Below are 19,133 nucleotides of genomic sequence, written 5' to 3'. Positions count from 1 at the left end.
TTTGCAGATCACAGACAATACAGCAGGCGTGATAATCACAAGATACAGCCGGTGATACCAATGATACAACAGGAACTGCTACAAAACCCCATGTGTTTTTTGTGTTTTTTCCGAATCGTCAGTAAATCACGATAAAAATCCAAACAAGGAAACACATTTATCGCAATGGTTGAAGAAGAATTCGTACATACGTTTTTAATATAATCAATAATGTGACAGCAACGTAGTGTAATGTGAGGAAGGAAGCGTGTTTACCAAACATTAACCAAAGCGATCTACCCTGTCTAATCGAGCCAGTCAAAGGCAGACTGCTCAAACTGGTTATTTGAATTTACAGTATGATGTCTCACATTTATTAATTTATAAGACCACAGTTTATTGCCAACTGACATGCACAGAAACTTGGACAAGAAATCTTTGTCACAGTAAGTATTCTCTATTCCATGTGTCAGCAATATATGTAAAAAATGTTGTCGTACGATCAGAATATAAGATCAGATCAAGTGGCCGTGCCAAGTTTTTGCTTTTGGTAGGAGAAGGAAAAAGGTTGACGTGAAGAATAAGGAGAAATCGTACTCATAAATTAGCCATGCTGAGAGACAGACTGCCAGTTCAACATAATGAATCAGCTACTGATAAGAGCAGAGTTGTGTCAACTGAGATAGTCACACCACAAAACTACACGCAATGTTTCACAACAGCGCAATCAATGTTACCATGAATTTCAGGGCTTTCATTGAAAGCAGGAAAACCACATATCTCAAGAAAAAAAGAAAGAGAAGAAAATAATTTTCCCACCAGAACAGCAGAGGGCACAACAGTGCAAAATAACAAAATGGAAGTGCTTGGCCATGAAATAGCTATAGAAAAAATGCCAGTGACATTTCTTCTGCCTGTAAACATGCTCACCAACTGTAAGTAGGCTGCAGTTTCATTTACAATCTTTGTAATTGTAGAAGTTGTTCAATTTCTGAATGTAATTACAATGTCAATATTGAATTATCCATGTTTAGGAGCTGTGAGAAAAAAAAAGATATTGATTTTTGTGAATATGGATGACGGGCAAAGAAAGAGTTTTACGTACGAAACATAAAAAGTAGCTAGTTATCTCGAAAAAGCCTGAAAGAAGAAGAAGAGGAAAAAAGCTCTTTGTCAAGTCTATATAATAGTTCTGTATGCGATACGTCCATTGGGGATTTCTATTGACTTCACTTTCTGTGTATGTGTGTGCGTCTTTTTATTTTTTTCTAAATGTTTTAAATGTAATAAAAGAAGATGTATGTTTTGTTTTGTTAACTTTGTGTCTTGTTATCCCCGAATGGGATCCACCAAATGCTTTGGCATGACACAGAAATAAAAAAAAGTATTTGTATTTATGTGTGTTGCACTCCAAATTAAATCAAACACTACATTTCATTTAGCTGACGCTTTTATCCAAAGCGACTCACAATAAGTGCATTCAACCATGATGGTACAAACCCAGAACAACAAGATTCAAGAAAGTACAAATTCTTCAAAAAAGCTAATCTACAAAGTGCTATCAGTAAGTGCCATTTAAGTGCAACTAAATTGTTAGTTTAACATTTTTATTCAAGGTATAGTCGGAAGAGGTGTGTTTTTAGTTTGCGGCGGAAGATGTGTAAACTTTCTGCTGACCCGATCCGTTCACAGCACGGTACGCAAATACTAATGTTTTGAAACGGATGCGGGCAGCCACTGGTAACCAGTGAAGGGAGCGGAGGAGCGGAGTAGTGTGAGTGAATTTAGGTTGGTTAAAGACCAGTCGAGCTGCTGCATTCTGAATGAGCTGCAGAGGTCGGATGGCACTAGCAGGTAGACCTGCCAGGAGGAAGTTACAATAGTCTAGGCGTGAGATGACCAGGGCCTGGACCAGAACCTGCGCTGCCTTCTGAGTGAGAAGGGGGCGTATTCTCCTGATGTTGTGCTGCATGAATCTACAGGAACGTGTTGTTGCACTAATGTTGGCAGTAAGGGAGAGTTGAGTGTCACACCCAGGTTCCTAGCAGTCTGGGTGGGGGCTAACACAAACAGGTTTCAATGCTGAAAAGGAAAGCCTCCCGCTAGACTGCTAAAATAAACAATCTTCCCAGCAAAAGACAAATAAAGATTTGAATGGACATACAGAAATAAATACATCTGTTATTCCATTCTGTTCCAAACCTTGAGCAGTGTCATCATTGTTTGTTTAGGGATGAAATGATTTTTATTTTGGTTTCGGTACTCGTGGGAACATTCAGCTGGTTTCTCTCTCCAGTCGATCTTGGCCACTTCTGAACGTATGACTTGATCTCTTTAACTTAGACTTAAATGAATGTGTCACTTTTAATTACCATAATTTTTACCTCATCCATTTTACCAGAAAATAATCTACTGTTGATAAAGAAAGAAATACAGCCGGGATACCTTATTACACATAACTAAATAAGCAAGAAGAATTCTGTGTCAGATTTGGACTTGATGGTTTTTCTATAAAAAAAAAAAAAGTGAAATGCTTATAGAGAGAAATGCTCAGAACTACTTGGTTTAGTGACATCTAGAGGCAGTGGTGGGCATTTTTTGTTGTTGTTTCATGACACTAAAAATAACCCACATGTAAAGATAGTATCAAGCTGATATTAGGACTGTTTCTCCAAACCAGGCTAATTGAATGAGACCTCTGTGGGCTTTTTGGTAAGATGCTTCATGATAATGAAATCTCCACTTTCTCACAATTTAAGCCAAACTGCCATTTCAGGCATTTGGAGGCATCGTCTGCGCAGTAGCGATTGGGGTTTGGAGCTGTGACAACTTTTCACATGTTTAACCAATCGTGAGTCAGTCTCAGCTGTCAATCACAACGTTTCACCCCATTTTTATAGCATCAAATAACTAATTAAAACCGAAGTTAGTGGAGAAAAATTGCAATCTAACATACATCAGTGTGATAAGAACTACCTAAAATGTCAGAAACTGGAAGAATTTATTGGACATGTACTTAACTTTTTTATTTTTGTCCATGTCCCATCCACTAACATGGAGGAGGAGATGTTTATGACTTGAACTGCAGCCAGCCACCAGGTGGCGATCAAGACGCTTTGGCTTCACTTTTGAGGAGCAGTCATGTCATCCATCTTTACACACAATCTCTATGGTTTGACCAATGTTAACGCCAACAGACACCCAAGCTTGAAGACCTGATGCCTGAGATCTGATGGCTACATGGCATAAAGACCTTTGGTTAAAAGAAGGATGATGTTTTCTTGATGCCTTAGAACCAGTACTGAGGTCTGATTTCCAGAGCTGGGTGCTCTGTATGGATGAGCCACATTAAAAATAAACTGCCACGACGAGAAGTGAAGGATCTCGTGATATACTACAGGCCCATTTGATGTGGCGCGCATTAGACCTCAGTGCAGCAGCGTGTAGGCTCTGAATATCAATCATGCAATGCAGTGGTACTCACTCCTGATCCCGGTGAACCTCTAGACCACATTAGCTGGTTCACTTAAAGGGAACCATCTCTTGTTCAACTGAAAACGCTGCTCTGACTCCAGTACAGTGAGGACAGAAATGAAAAATATGCAATACTGTGGTTCCGCAGGGCCTGCAGTAAGTAGCCTAATATACTGATATAAAACTAAAACAAAAAATGCATCATGATGTTTGCAACACCTCTTGATTCAACAGTATTTTTGCTTGATTTGTCACCTGAAGAGCCAGTCTTTCCACTTCAATTCACCAGGACAATCTGTTTGTCCAAAATCACTTCTAACATGACAGGTGTACTACAGAGAATTGAGTGAAGTGCATTTTCAACTGTGTTTGAAAAAGTTTTGGGGATGTGCGATCCTCAAGGAAATAGACAGAGAGAAAGTGAACACTCACTGCACTACTTACAATCAGTAAATGTGGGTCACAAAGATTCAGCTATTTGTCCCCCTCTTCATGATGATGATGCTTACTGAAAAACAGGGCAGTGGCATATCCTGTTCAGCGGTCGTGCACCCACCTGTGCTTTGTTTGATAATGCAGGTTTGAGGGTTTTGCCATAAAGCTCAAATTAGCAAAGAAAAATATTTAGTTGTAAGGCTTTGTGTTAACTTGTTTAGTTTTTTTTACAGATGTGTTGATTGAACTTTATTATTATTATTATGAAGGAAGTAGATTGTGGAGATGCTGAAGTGTATTGTGGTATACCTGACAGGTGTTTCTATTTTTTTTTGTCCATCTTATTTATATCACTGGGGTGGGCTCAGTAACAGAAACATAACTTCATAATTAGGTAAAGTTTAACAGCTCTACAAACTGCATCCTTCAAATTTATCTGAAAGGGATGGTTCACTGAAAAATGAAAATTCACTCATTATCTACTCACCACTATGCTGATGGAGGGTGGGTGAAGTGTTTGAGTCCACAAAACACTTTTGGAGTCTCAGGGGTAAACAGTGTTGCAGCCAAACTATCCCTTTAAAGTTTAAATGTATATGGAAAAAGATGTATCGGTCCAAGGATTGAACCCTGTGGGACACCACAAAAGAAACTATAATAGCACAAAGGTAATGAAAAGCATCAGAGGGGTAATGCATAGCCTCTGTACACACTTCATACCCATCAGGCAATGCTAACTCTTATGTAATAATGCCATTTCATAATTACATAATTTATACCATATGATGACGGACGATTGGTTAATCTAAATAAGCTGTAGATTGTGTCTTTAATGTTATTGGTTGTAAAGTTGTGACATCCTGATGACATCATATTTACAAAATGATCATTAATAATTTTTGATCCATACATGCTTTGGTCCATGTCTATAGTTATATAGACATGCATGTTTTAATTACTTCTTTTTTACTTTCTAATTATGTCACTTATCATATGACATCATGTGATGTAAAAACAAAAACCCGCTATATTGAAGAATGTGTTTTGGGGTGTTGTTGAACTGGACCTTTGTCCGTTCAGGTTCAAAAGTTAATCATCGAGAGATACCCAAGTAAATTTCCCATCAAGTTTGGTGATGTTCTTTTGTCAACACACAGACAGGCGTGAAAACACCCTGTTTGTGCAGCTACACCAGTGTCAAATCAAAAAATCCTCTATAACAGATTGTAAAACTCACTTGAAGATCTTTCCAAAAATACTTCCCCACTGTCAATTCTTCTTCATTAGAAAGCAGTGATGAGGTCAAAGAATATTCACCCTCATTGTTATAAAAACATGGACTATCATGTTATTACGCCACAACAAGCTGTTGATTCAGTGGAGTGCATCCAATTAAAATCAACAAGAATCTTTATTTGGATATATGAAATTGTGTAGGATATTTCTGCATCCAGGCAGCTGTGAGCTGTTTACCCACAAGAACCTGTTGATATATGTCTTCATTAAGAACTCATTACACATTAAAGCAGTTTGGTGCACCTCAGAAGTCATTTTCTTGACTACCATGACTGGCCTTGCAAGTGGTGGGCCAGCTCCTACAAAAGGAGAGGAGTAATTCCCCTTGACACTAGAGAGAAAGTTACTTCTACGCATACAAACACAAAAATGATTTTTTAAAAGTTTATAATTCTGATTATTTATGACATAGGAATGAAAATATTTATTTGAAATATATGCAACAGTTCCAAAACTGAGATGAATATTTATCATAACAGTAGGAAAATATGACAAATATTTATTCAAGCATTTTAATGGTATGATGTGAATGTTTGTATTATACAGAATGTAAATTTATAATTTTTGTTATTGAAACAATTATTTCAAAGAAACATGGAAATGTGTTTTTATTTAATAAAGAATAAAATTACAATAAAACATTAATGTATAAATAACTCATTGTGACACCTGAAGTTATCTCTAAATGTGTCACAGCAACTTTGACAAAAGTGGTTATTAAACAAATGTGCACTGTGAGGTTCTAGTGATTCAAAGGGATGGGTGATATGTGGGTGGTGAGCCGTCGGTGTAGTTACACGAGTTAAGACAGCAGTGCTCTAACTTATGATGTAACAATTTAATGTACACGTCACACACTCAGAAATAGTTGATAAGTTGCAGTGATATGTGAACACATTGGCTGTATAGGCAAACAGGCAACATGGATACACGCATGCACACGTAAACACTTTCAAATTTCTGCTTGAAAACCTTTGACTGCACTAAAACCACAGACGACTACAATGTTTTGGTTGCAGACACAACACTTCAGGTCAAAATCGCACAAACATGTATGATTGTATAAAATCAAGATTCAACTTCAAACAAAAACGTTGATAGGTATTGAAAAGATTAAATAACGAATAGTTTTGGCACCTTTGCGCTGTGCTGCAGACTGCACGTGGCAGAAAAGTGTCAATGTTGTGTGAAAATTTGGTAAACATGTTTATTACCTGCCGGTGTGAGTGCATACCATTGGGTTAAAGCTTAAAGCTTTATGTAAACAAGGATCTGGAGAGATATAGTAGTTTTTACCGACAGCAGCCAAGGACCAGAACTTTTTAAATATCACTGGGAAATGAAATCAGGTTTCATATATGAAAAAAAGCACAGAAAAGAAGTTGTAGAATCAGCATGAATCAAAGCTGGATTGAAAACCTGTTTGTTGTTCTGTTCAGTCACTGCTTTTATGCGGCAGAGTGCTGCCACCAAGTGGTGAACAAGAGGAAGTTTAAACGGGACTCAACACCAAACCAAGCACAATACTGTCCTTGTGTCTGGGTCAGAATTCTGCTGCGTTCAGTAAAACTTTGCATGGCACTTATCAGCAAACTAAAATAAACTAGAGCAACAATTTTTCATTCATTTTCACTATATATGACAATTCTTGTTGGATGAGTTTTTATGTGAAATTAGATTTTTATTAGCCATGCTACTATTTTTTATTCATATGAATAAAAAAATTTGAACGAAACCACTGTAGGCTTTTAATTCAACATTAAAACTGGGTGCATGTAGTTCATTTAAGTGGTAAAATAGCTCATTCTAGTCTGTCTAAAAAGTTAAATTTAATAATAATAAAACAACTGATTCGTTGTATAATTATTCTCCATCACTGTAAAAACAAATCGTCAACTAGGTGAACACAGCACCAATGCATTGGACTCGACTCCTCTGTCCTGTGTGCTCACTGTGGTGCAACAAAGGATCCTGAGCTGTACTGTCCAAAACTTTTTATTTTGCTCTATTTTGGTGAATCCTGGAGTCACAGAATCTGGAGTGAGCTCAGTCATGCACCCTGTGGAGTCCGACATTACACACACTGCTGCCCACAGAACTGCATTTCATGTGCCTGTTGTTCCAGCTGTCTCTGGTCATATTTCGCAGGTCTGCACAAACTATTTCAAAATGATCAAATCCAACAGAGTACAGAAGGAGCCGTGCTTGCAATGTTTGTTAAGTCGTCCTGACAACAGAGCCGCAGGGTTTCTTCAAATGAGCAGTGGCTAAATGAGGATAAAAAAAACACCTAAGTACAGAGTCAACTGGCTACACAGGAATTATGATTTTTATATTGAGAGCAAAGCAGATCATGTGTCTGAATTTAAACATCAGTTGCTACACAACACAAAAACATAAAAATAAGCCTCTTATACACACAATAACATGGCACTTTCTAAGCTCATGCTACCCAGACAATGATGAGTGAAAATACTTTGGCAGTAGATAAAATGTTCCTCTTTATAATGGCACTAAATCTCTGGGTGGGAATCACATTTCATCCAAATATTCTGGGGGAATGACTCTGAAATCGAACTGAAAGGTTTTGATATGTTTCAGGATTAAATTGATGGTTTGGAAGTTTGGAATGAGAAAAAACAAATTAAGTGACACTAATTTTTACAGATCTATGTGATGATATTATTTTGTGGCTTCATCTATCAGCTTCATTGCACAACTTAATTTTCACTCTGCCTAAACTCTTCCCCTGACTGACTACAGGTTGCTTTCTTGGGTGCCGTTGGAGGTTATTGGGTGTAGACCTCCGTTCTCGTTCAGTCTCTTGGCACGGTAAGTTTCATAGTGGATGTTATGGGTGACCTCCTTCAGATCCTGGAGGTGGGACCTGAGAAAAAGAAATACATAAACACAGAGGGAGCATGTTACTGGTTTTTATCTATTTGGACCAGGGAGGCATCTGTGTTAATGTGTTTTTGAAATATGGTTTATAGTTTATAGTTTATTACAGTGCTGAAATTCAACTCCAAAAGAAGAGCTGGATTTAGGATAAATTAGTCTGTTATAAGGGTTTTGATGTGGTCATCTAAGGAAGAAAAAAAAAGATCAATGTATCAGTCAAATCCTAATCAAATGTCATAGCTTCTAATTTGCTCCTTTCTTCCAGTTTATCGATTTAACGTGAAATTTCAATACTTACTACTTAAAACACTTTTTCTTACCTGATCAGGAAATCTCTCATCTGAGCAAACTCACAATGGTTGGGATTTTCAACTGCAACAACGACAAAAAGGGAAAGAATCAAATCTCATATCTTATTTCATGTGTTTTACCTCAGATAAACAACATCATGACTGTATGGGACTTCTTTAGAACCCCGTGTCACCCACCTTCCACGATTCCCCACGCTGTCTTCCTCCCCAGAACCCGTTTGCCATTCACTTGATATTCTTTGTCACTGCCGACCACAGCAAAGGGCATCGCCTCCTGTGGACAGACGTTCAACACTGCTCATTGGGCTGAAGAGAGTCGCACAAGGTTCATGAAATGAAACAAACGCACAACATTTCCCAGAGCCCTGACATTATGTTCAGAGGAAGCAAGGCATGAGGGTGAGAGAGAGAAGAAGAACCAACAGAACCACTTACTCTGATCTTGTCATTGTCGCTCTTGTCCTCCATGTCCTCATCAAACTCTTTCTGGGGGTAAAACTCAATCCCACTCATCTCCAACTCCTTTCTTACCTACAGAAAGACACGACGCAAAAAAATCTTCATCCTTCATCCTTATACTTTCAACTGTTTAATGTGCTTCATCACTATTTTAAACGTTGTATTATTTGATGTTTTTGCTTTTAAAAGTTATTGTATTAGTTGGTTGTCTTTGTAATTTTGTTCACAGGTTTAGGTTCTAGAAGGTGCTCAATAAAGAAAGTTATTATTATTATTATTATTATTATTTTCATCTGACACCTGTACAAATCCGTTTTGATACTGATAACTCTGAATTAATGAATCCAATAAGCTGATATCTGTTGATATTTTTTACATACACAAAACAGACATTTATTATAAAGATCATTTAAACTGTTTATTAACGTGCATTAAATGATATTTTTGGCCACTTGAGGGCAGTGAAAACACAGCATTGACATATGATCGCCTTGATAAGTCAATATGATGAACAAACCGCGGCTTATTTACACATCCAGTGGATGCAGAGTAACATTAGCATTCAATTGGATTCATTTGTCTAGCCAACTGAAAAAAATGTATCTAATCTTCACTCTAAGCTGTAATTGGTTTTAGTCTTGACCAGTAAAATAAAAATCAGGAGCTAATAGACGCTCTGTAGAGCTGAGGGGAACTGTAGCAATAGGTGGTTATTCTCTGTAGCTACTCATTTCATATTATATATAGTCAATTGAGTTATTGTTAATATAAGATTTTGCTTCATACATTGATTAGAGAAGCTGTAAAGACCAAGACCAAGAAAATCTTGACAATTCTCTGGTTAAACAAAGTAATGGAAACAGTTTCTGGTATTTCTCTGCTGACTTTTCTCGTTTACACGTCAGATGATGTTAACACTGAAACTAGTTTCCCTGCAATAAGCCGATTTATTACCATCTAGCTTTAGTGGGACAATCTTCTCAAACTCACCCGCTGTTTGAATTCCTGTCGCTCCTCAATGGTCATCGTGTCTGCTTTGGCAATGACAGGGATAATGTTGACCGAGTGACTCAAGCGCTTCATGAACTCCAGGTCTAGCTGCCGAAGACTAAGAGAGAGATGACAGAGGAGACAGGGAAGTGAGTTAGCAGGTAGATTTATGAACCCCCCCGATTCTCCTCTAGAGCTTGCACGCAGGGTAACAAATAGCAGAAGGAGGCACAGGGTCTTGTCTTGTAGCAATTACAAAAGATTTACAGTGTGGATGCTTTGGAAGAGTGGGGCTTATAACTGCAGAAAGGTTATGTCGCAGTTCTTGTTTGACTGCACACAAAACATCCTGTCCGTCTCGATTACCCCTGGCTAAGAGGGATCAGATACTGCGACCGTAACTCACAACAGACTGTATCCGTTTATCCAGTAAAAAGCAATTTAACAGTTGTCAGCCGCATCTAATTGTAAAGTGTTCAGAGGAGACATAGAGGTGTGTGTTGTCTGTAATACAAAGAGGTGATATCGGGCTTTTGGGCATTAAAATAATTGTGTGTGTGTGCGTGTGGAATCTCTAGTCTACTCATCTCTAGCTCTGACATTAAGATTATTAAACTCACGAGTGTCCCGTTGGGGAGATGAAGTAGAGACAGCAGTGCACCCTGAAGTCGGGGATGCGTTTTTTCCTGGTGATGTTGACTTCCTCCTTCAGGAACTTCTCATACTGCTCATTGATGTACTTGGAAATGGGCTCCCAGCTTCAGATACAAGAGAAACAAGTGAGCGTGGGAAATAAAGGTTAGTTGAGAAAGTCGTTTGGGGGAAATTGAACAAAAAATACAGTTTTGAAAGATGAAAACAGAAAAGTAGTTATGTAATATGTTAATAATGATGATATTTCTGAGGCTTTATTGATCCAGGAGATTGAGAACCCACCAGTTGTCGTTGTTGATTTGGTCCCCAAAGCCTGGAGTGTCGACGAGAGTCAGCTTCATCTTCACACCACCCTCCTCAATGACTGTAAAACAAGAAAACTCATCTGTATTTAATGTGTATTTGATATTGGACATTTCCACATAATGAAAAACTAGAAAGGCACTTAGCGCACTGCACACTCTGCCAAGGCCCAACAGTCCCCTTATGAAACCATATTTTGGATCCACACCAAATTTCACACAGTCATAAATATCAGTCCTTGAAACAAGGATCAAACAAACAAACAAACGCAGACGAAATCAGTAGAATGGTTCTCAGTAGAGTGCATACATCCACCAGGGCCCAATGAGGCAGAGTGTGTATGATCATGAAACACTGAGTCCAGTCCAAGTGTTGGACACATCACCACTGTTACTCCGGTGCTGATAAATCATAAAGGACACACTGTATGTTAATTGCGCTCAGCGTGAGTCGAGTCTATGACTCATTTTCTCACAATGCTCTGTCTCGATCGCCTCGCTTTTTTCTGGTCAGCTGACTGTGTTGAATGTGCTTTCGTTAATCAGATCTGATTTTCGCCACAAACCCAATCAGCCAGTCCAGTCATCGTCCCATTCAGATCTTCAGTGTTCTCTCTATTCCATCAACCACCACCAGTGTCTAGACCCTGGGGGGGGAGTTCTATTCTAGATGCACAGTCCCGCACCCTTATTGTTAAATTTGTTAAATCTCTCCCGACTGGAATGCCAGATCTGCCACATTAGCAGTCCCAGATGTCATGATAAGCACAACACTGTGTGACACAGTGAACAGTCACCAGCTGATTTCTTAAATGTCGTACAAAGCTTTCTGCCAGAGTGTCGCATAGGGGGAGGGGGGCCACTGTCAGACTTTTTAAAGATGGGATACACAATGGCTTTAAAATGGATTACTAAACAACGGCCGCTAGTTAAGGACTCTGGACTCTGAGTGTTGCTGCTCCGTTCTGTTTATTCCAGCAGGAAGCCCGTGTGTCATGGAAGAATTTCACAAACACACGGATGTTTTATGAGGAAAATTCTGTCGTGTGTTCAAATATTATGATTCCTCACACCATTCTCAATAACTGTCAACGCTTCAGGCTTTAAATCTTCCCCATTATTTAAATGTCTAACTTGTATTAGACAAGACAAACTAACAAAGCTTAAATCTACAAACCAATCTCTCATTTCTTTGTGAAACTAGCCCCTATTTGCATAATGGAGATAAGGCGCGCCTCCTTTTACCAACTGCTAAATGTGTTTTTCATTTGAAATGTCCTATTATAATGGACATGGAACAGATGGACAAACATAGACTTGCTGGGTTAAAGTCTCCACTCTGAGAAAGTAGGAAAAAATCTGAGCCAGAAGAGATCATTTCAAAATGTAAATTAAATAAAGGTCATTAAAAGACTTTCTGATGCACCTACAGTTTACTGTATGTGTGAACACACACGATGTGTTCTGTGTTACTCCCAGGACTGATTCCTTTACATCAAGTTCAAGCTGTCAGCAATCCAATCGGTAGATCCAAGAACAATCTGTACTGACAGCTGAGTAAATTCTATCATTAGTCATGATGGAGTTAGAACAAATAACGTTACAGAATGTCAATGTTCGTAATTTCACTCAACCAAATGCTATAAATCACAGCTGATGTCGACAGCCATGTCTTTATGGAGAGGTTCTCCATTTTTTCCCCACCAAGGACCCCCCTACAAGAAATTCAGGGGACCGCTCATGTATGCCCCTTGGTATAATTTGACACTTGCAAACCTCCTTACAGATTCCTATATGCTTTTGTAAATCTCAGCACATATTTACAGATTCTATTACATGTTTACAAATTTGATAAGACAAACGAAAAGGAATATGTTTACACAACTCTCCACACACACACACACACAAATGTTGTGAATCTCTCTCTCTCTCTTTACTCACCATGAGACACTGATTTGATCTCCACAGTTTTGGGGATCTTGTCATCACGGGACCATCCTGCGCTCCTCCTGCTCACCTGGGACTTGAACAAGGTGTTGACAAGAGTCGACTTTCCCAGACCGCTGTTACCTGAGAAGAGAGGGAGGGCCCCGCATGTGAGAGAAAGTGAGATGCTGAAACTGTGCAGGTGTAAAAGGACTTATTTTTCCTTCTTTTCTTTCCACCAAGAACAAGATCTAGAGACGAATCCCACTGTGACTTACCAACCATCATGATGTTGAAGTCAAATCCTGTCTTCATGGTTTTCTTCCTCATCTGCTCAATGATGGTGTCGATACCAATGTATCCCAGCAGTGTGGACCCCCCACCGGAGCTGTGGGAGCCAGTGTGGCCATGACCTCCGCTGTGCGCTGCAGCGTGACCCCCACTATTGGCCGCACCGTGGCCCACGCCATGACCAATAACATGACTGGCTACGGGGCCATGACTCCCGATTGGAACTGGAATACCACTTGGAAGGGGAGCAGGGATGCCGACGCCTCCTCCCATGCCCGGCCCCTGGGGTGGGAAGGGGCTGGAGGGGGAAGGAGCCCCCACATTTGGGGGCTTGGCAGGGACGGCAGGTTTAGGTCTCACTTCTGGAGGAACTACGTCTGACATGTCTATGGAGAAAATAGAGAAGACGATAATAGGTCTTTTTTCATGTCCAGAAAAATCTGCTTCATTAGTAGAAGTAGGTCAGAAGAGCGGCTGAAGCCTCTCGTCCTTTTACGCTCTACATTCGAGAAGTGGGTCGTTGCAGTTGGCTTATAATCACAATAATACACGTTTTCTCATGTATATTCCTTGTTTCTAAAACTAGATGCTGTTGAATTTTTGTATAAAGATAACTGGAAAAGAAATTGGTGAAGATCCTGATTTTATTAATCTAATCCCAGTTCCTTAACAATGTCATTGAAGTTCCGGTATCAGTTATATTAATTTACTCATGGTGAGCCACACATAAAATTTTTAAGGCCACAACGATTGTGGTAATAGTGTAGTTGTGCAAAATTGGGTTTAGTTTTTTGGACTATATCTTTAAAGCCGAGAATCAGGTTGCTACTCAGAAGAGAATGACAGGCCTGGACGACATATCAGCTGATTTGAGCTCATTTAGCAACCAATTGGTTTCTTATAAGTTCAAACTTTTAAGTATCAGCGAATACATTTCTTTTAAGTTTAAAGACTAATATTTGCTTATGAGTGAAGGTTGTAGTTTTAAACTCTGCTTTATCGGCACAGAATGACAAACACTTGATAAACAACAAAACATTTAACACATCTGACGTAGATAAATTATATCTCCTCACTGTGCTTAAGGATTATATACAATATGCTTTCATTATATTGCTATTGATGAAAATTATATAGAGATAACTATTAACTGTCAGCATTATATAATTTGTCTTACAAAGAGCAATTACAAGTTTCACTGCAATTGTGTGATAAGACTATATCTTAGTCACAGTTAAAAAAAACTCGATGAAAATACTTGAAGAGGTTTCATAAAACAAATCAGTCAATATATCATGATACGATTTTTTTATCTCAGTATCGGCCTCTAAAATCCAATGTAGGTCAGTTCATGCTGCTCAGTATTGGCAGATACCCAGAGTTTAAGTATAAGTCTTGGAAGAAAAAATTCAGATTGGTGCATCTCTGCGTGGAACTTCTTCAGACTGTGATCAGTAGAGCTGCAACAATTTGTCTATTAATCAAATATTCAATCAGCACATAGATTTTCAGCAACTGTTACTGTTCTCATACTAAGTCAACTGCTCTGAGAAGATTCTGACACTCCTGTTTGACACCACAGCAGTTTTTCTAAATCAGCTCCTCAAGTGAAGCAAGCGGTGCAGACAGATGGTAACAGCAAGAGACGTGAGGATGAAGCAGGTTGTGGAGAGCCTCGGCCCTCCAGGGTCTACACAGAGAGCAGCCTGCTGCCGCGCTCCAAGTCACTGCAGCCCAGCCACAGATACAGATCATTTAGGTCACTGAAGAAATGGCTGTCACTTTGATTCACCACAGCAGACCTTCAGCTCCGCTCAGTGCACCGCCCCCGTATGAAGGGACTGGGAACAACGTCTTGTTGGAAAGTCACATCAACAGCCACAATAAGATGCACAACAGAGAGACACTATACAACTGAAAAAGACTCAAAGCAACCACAGAGAGACAGGATACAACCATAAACAGACATGGTACGACCACAAAGAGACACAATACAACCAAAAGAGACTCAAAACAACAACAGACACAAAACAAGGAGAAACAAAACACCCACAAAGAGACATGGTACAACCACAAACAGACACAATATGTCCACAAAGAGACACAATATGACCACAACGAGACACAATACAACCACAAATAGATGCAAAATTAGCACAAAAAACATCTGTGCAAAAGAAAAGTGTGTTACAAAGAGCAACTATTATTCTCGACAGTCTTGACACTGGAGCTGCAACATTTAATGTGGGTTAGTCCACGAGCAACTGTTTTGATAATAACCTCCACCAATGAGGTTATGTCTTTGCCCCTGTCCATTTGTTTGTCAGCAGGGTTACACAAAAACTACGGAATGGATTTCCATAGAAATTGGTGGAGGGATGGGACATGGGCCAAGAGAGAGCCCATTATGTTTAGTCGCAGATCTGCACAAAGTGGCAGATTCAGGAATATTTTTGTATCACTTTCTTTAACATTGTGAGATGCATTTTCAACCAATCTCCCAGAGAATAATTCATGGATCTTGAAGGAGAGAATCAGGCACATTCAGAGGACTGATACGGTGAACGTGATATCTATGGGCCTTGGTGGAGGTACAGTATGAGCTCTGCTATGTGTCAGTCTCCTTGAGGCCTTGTTTACCTCACATTTTAAGTTAAAAACGTCAATAACTTGATGACTCCGATGTGATAAATCTCTGTGTTTTATTCAGTCTTATAAATCAAACTGTATATTTTAGGGTTTGGACCATAGACTGTAGGTTTGGACGGTTGACTGGACAAAACAAGACATTTAAGCTGCTCAGGGATATTGTGATGGGGATTTTCTGTTTTATAGACCTGATCAATAATCAATGGAGTAAATGATTGCCAGGTTTGTTGAGAATAAACATTAGCTGCAGCCATACTTAGCACATTTACATCTGTCTGACCTCACCTTATTGTACCCTTTCTAATCCCTCCCTGCTTCACATGCACATTCACACATGGACAGAATTAGAGCATCGTTCATTTTGCGCTGCAGAGACAAACAGGGCTGAGGCACACTCCAGCTGCTGGTGCCCTGCTGAACCTGTTTCCCTCATAACAGACGCTCCTCAGGTTCAGAAAGCAGCTTGTATGTATTTTGATAGAAAACACTGGGTCGTCTCCATCCCAGCCTGTCGACCCCATTGTCTCTGTGCAGCCATGCTGTGTAACAGCCGCTAGCAGCAGCAGCCCCACGTTAGCTGCTAGCTGCGGCGGTGGGCTCGGCACGTAAAGACGTCACACTCACCGACCCCCGGTCAACCGACGGTAGAAATGTGCTGGAGGTGAGGACGATCTGCTTCTGCTTCTTCACCGACCGAGCTGATGCTGCTGCGACTCCCGCAAATAACGACGTGTAACCGGAGAAAACCGGAGGAGCTGCGGTCATGAGTCTGCTCCGGTCCCTCTCCTCCCGTCAGCCCCCCTCCTCCGTTACCACGGCGACAAGAGGAGAGGGAGTGGGGAGATGCAGCGCGCACGCGCAGTATAACTGCTCCTCAAAGGGACGTTTTCTAAAAACAGCGACACAGGACTACTCACAGAGGATCGTTTAAATCAGGTGAAATTCGACCAGTCTGATCTGGAGCCATTATTTAAAGTTTTCATGAAAGAGCAGAAGCTGTGAGTCTTTTACTGAAGCACAGAGACAATAAGGATTCTGCTCCCTTACTTAAAGCAACACGGTGCAACTTTTTCTTACCTTAAAACTTCTGTTATTCATCTGTATTTATAGAATACATTCTTCCCTCTCTGTATTATTATGTTATACAAATTTTCTCTTTTACATATTTAGCATGCACCAAAGAATGTGTATTTACTATTTTAGGTTTTAGTTATATATGGGTGTGGATTTTGTTTCGCGGCTCAGGGGTTAGCACGGGTCGTCCACTTACCAGACGTTCGGTGGTTTGATCCCGGCTCCAATACATGTTAAAGTCCTGCATTCAAAAGTATTATCAGCTAAATGTACTTAGAGTATTAAAAGTGAAGAAAACTCTTTGTCTTAACCTGATGTACTCCTCAGTAACTCTGCTCCTCCTGAATTTTCCCTGTACATTTGTACTGCTGAGGGTTAGGGCTTCCACTCATACAATAATATTATATGCATTATGTGTATTTGGGCAGTGTGCAATGTGTTGTCTAATAACAGTATGTGTACTATGTGTGTATGTCAAGGGACAGCCAGTATCAATATTAACAGCAGATACTGTGTGTCTAAGATAAATTTCCTTCACGACAGGTAATCTCATTAAATTTTTTCTTATGTTTTACTTTTTCATTATTATGTCGTTAATAATGCCTCATTGCTTGTGCTGCATTTTACTGTTGCAGCTGTTTGAGGTGGAATTAGTTTTAGTTAGTTTGTATATTATGAGTAAAGTGTTTCCTTCTCAGGACCTAAAGAGTCTTCGGATTGTTTGTGGGGAAGAAAAGAAGAAAAACAAAGTTCTGCTGCACAAATTAACTTTTTTCTTTCTGACCTTTCTCTGATCGTGAAATATTTGAGACTTTAACCTTTCTGAAAAATCTGAAAGGAGTTTAGAGGAAATACTAACATCTCACAAACCAAAATGGTTTGACACCACTGGTGTAATATTAAAAAATGCACGACATTTTATAATCTTATCATATTTTATGTAAAGTTTTATGAAAAGTAACTATAACTACAACTGTAAAAAATATATATTAATGTGTAATAACATAAAAACAACACAGCAATGGTTCCCTACTATTTTTTACTTTTTCTAAAATTGTTTAAATTGAACAGCCACTAAGATCACGTTTTACCAGACTAATCTCCATGATAAGCAAGTGAAATATAGCCACTGACTAAAACTGTAAGTCTTTCACAGATTGTCATTAGCTACAGCTTCACTTAAACTGGCCACAAACCATTAAGTCTGGAAACCACTGAGCCATTATATTCTGAATGACCTCGTAAAAAGGTCTATGATTCTCATTAGGGAGTTGAAGACACCGTATTAATACTTAGGAGAGTTTTTAATCTCTGTCCTGTGATATTACTGCAGGATTTAAAACGGAGACATTACACAGTATTTGCAGTGTAGCTGTGATAGAATGATTCCTCACAGTGTTATAGGGTCTGTGTGACAGTACTCACACTTTATCTCTGGTTTGCTGTCCTGTAGCCAGTCTTTTGCTTCCCTCTCTGCATGTTTCTGCTGCGTTTGCTTGTTTGCACGGCGAGCTGTTTTGGCATGCCCTCTTGTGCTATGCTCACTTTGATAGAGTCTTCTAACCGACGCCGTCACGTCTCTCTACAGCACGTCTGTTACCCTGCTGATAAGCAGTTGCGTCTTAAATCCCTCTGCTCTCCTCTTTGGCCACCCCCTCATCTGAATTCCTGCCCCCCTCTTGGATAGAAAATAATTGAACTCCTACTCGAAACAGATTAAGAGCCCGAGAGATGAAAGAGTCCCTGTCATGTGTATACTCTGATGGGTTTGTTGACTTTGCTGAGTGAAAGTACTTTGGATATGTGTGTACTCACCCACGTACACTGAGCCTGGGTAATACATAGTGACGTAATAAGGGTCCTCTGCTTCCTCCATGATAAAAGCTCTGTTTGCATGAGAGTAATCCACTTGGTTTGCTGCTGCTGGGGTCGTCTCCTCTGGTCCCTGGTAAACTCTGCTCTGCGGCTGCGACGGCAGGTCAGAGACCCCCTTTGAACCGCTGCCAGAGCTGGTTGAGTTGAATGGGCAGCGAGCCGCAGAGGGGGGCCAGCTCACAACACATTTCTCTGAGGGGTGTTCTAGTAGCTTTGAGAGCACGCTATGGTGGTCAGGTGGGGCCAAAATATCTGTTTGATTCAGCCACATGTCACTGAGGTTCACCTCTTTGTGGTTTTTGTTCTGTCCAGCGGGTTCCTCGTGATCTGACGGATGGTTTTTTGATGTGGCGCTCTCAGCAGGGGCAGGCGAAGGTCGAGAGGCCTCCTGAGTCTGAGGCGCCACCAGACATGTCTTAAGACGAGTGTGTACACGCTGAGAAGCCTTCGTTCTCTGGTCGATGTCTCTTGACCGGCAGCTGTAATCCTTTGAGAAACACTCAGACTGGCTTACTGT

At 39.9% G+C, this 19,133-nt stretch overlaps 1 protein-coding gene across 2 annotated transcripts; it reads right to left on the bottom strand.

The window, feature by feature from the left end:
* Positions 1-6,007: 6,007 nt before the first annotated feature.
* On the bottom strand, positions 6,008-18,327 carry sept3 (septin 3). Of its 2 annotated transcripts, none has more exons than XM_035181917.2 (10): positions 18,167-18,327; positions 13,006-13,404; positions 12,743-12,871; positions 10,782-10,863; positions 10,466-10,603; positions 9,846-9,963; positions 8,832-8,927; positions 8,574-8,670; positions 8,406-8,457; positions 6,008-8,071 (listed from the first exon to the last, which is right to left on the bottom strand). In XM_035181917.2, the coding sequence occupies exons 2-10, from the start codon at positions 13,400-13,402 to the stop codon at positions 7,942-7,944; spliced, it is 1,239 nt and encodes a 412-aa protein (XP_035037808.1). In that variant the 5' UTR covers positions 13,403-13,404; positions 18,167-18,327; the 3' UTR covers positions 6,008-7,941. The 2 variants fall into 2 exon arrangements, with proteins under 2 accessions (XP_035037808.1, XP_035037807.1); XM_035181916.2 differs by lacking the exon at positions 18,167-18,327 and adding an exon at positions 16,292-16,497.
* Between the last annotated feature and the right edge of the window lie 806 nt (positions 18,328-19,133).

This window comes from Hippoglossus stenolepis, chromosome 2, assembly GCF_022539355.2.
Source record: "Hippoglossus stenolepis isolate QCI-W04-F060 chromosome 2, HSTE1.2, whole genome shotgun sequence".
Lineage (NCBI taxonomy): Eukaryota > Metazoa > Chordata > Actinopteri > Pleuronectiformes > Pleuronectidae > Hippoglossus > Hippoglossus stenolepis.
This window is presented reverse-complemented; position numbering and strand designations above follow the sequence as displayed.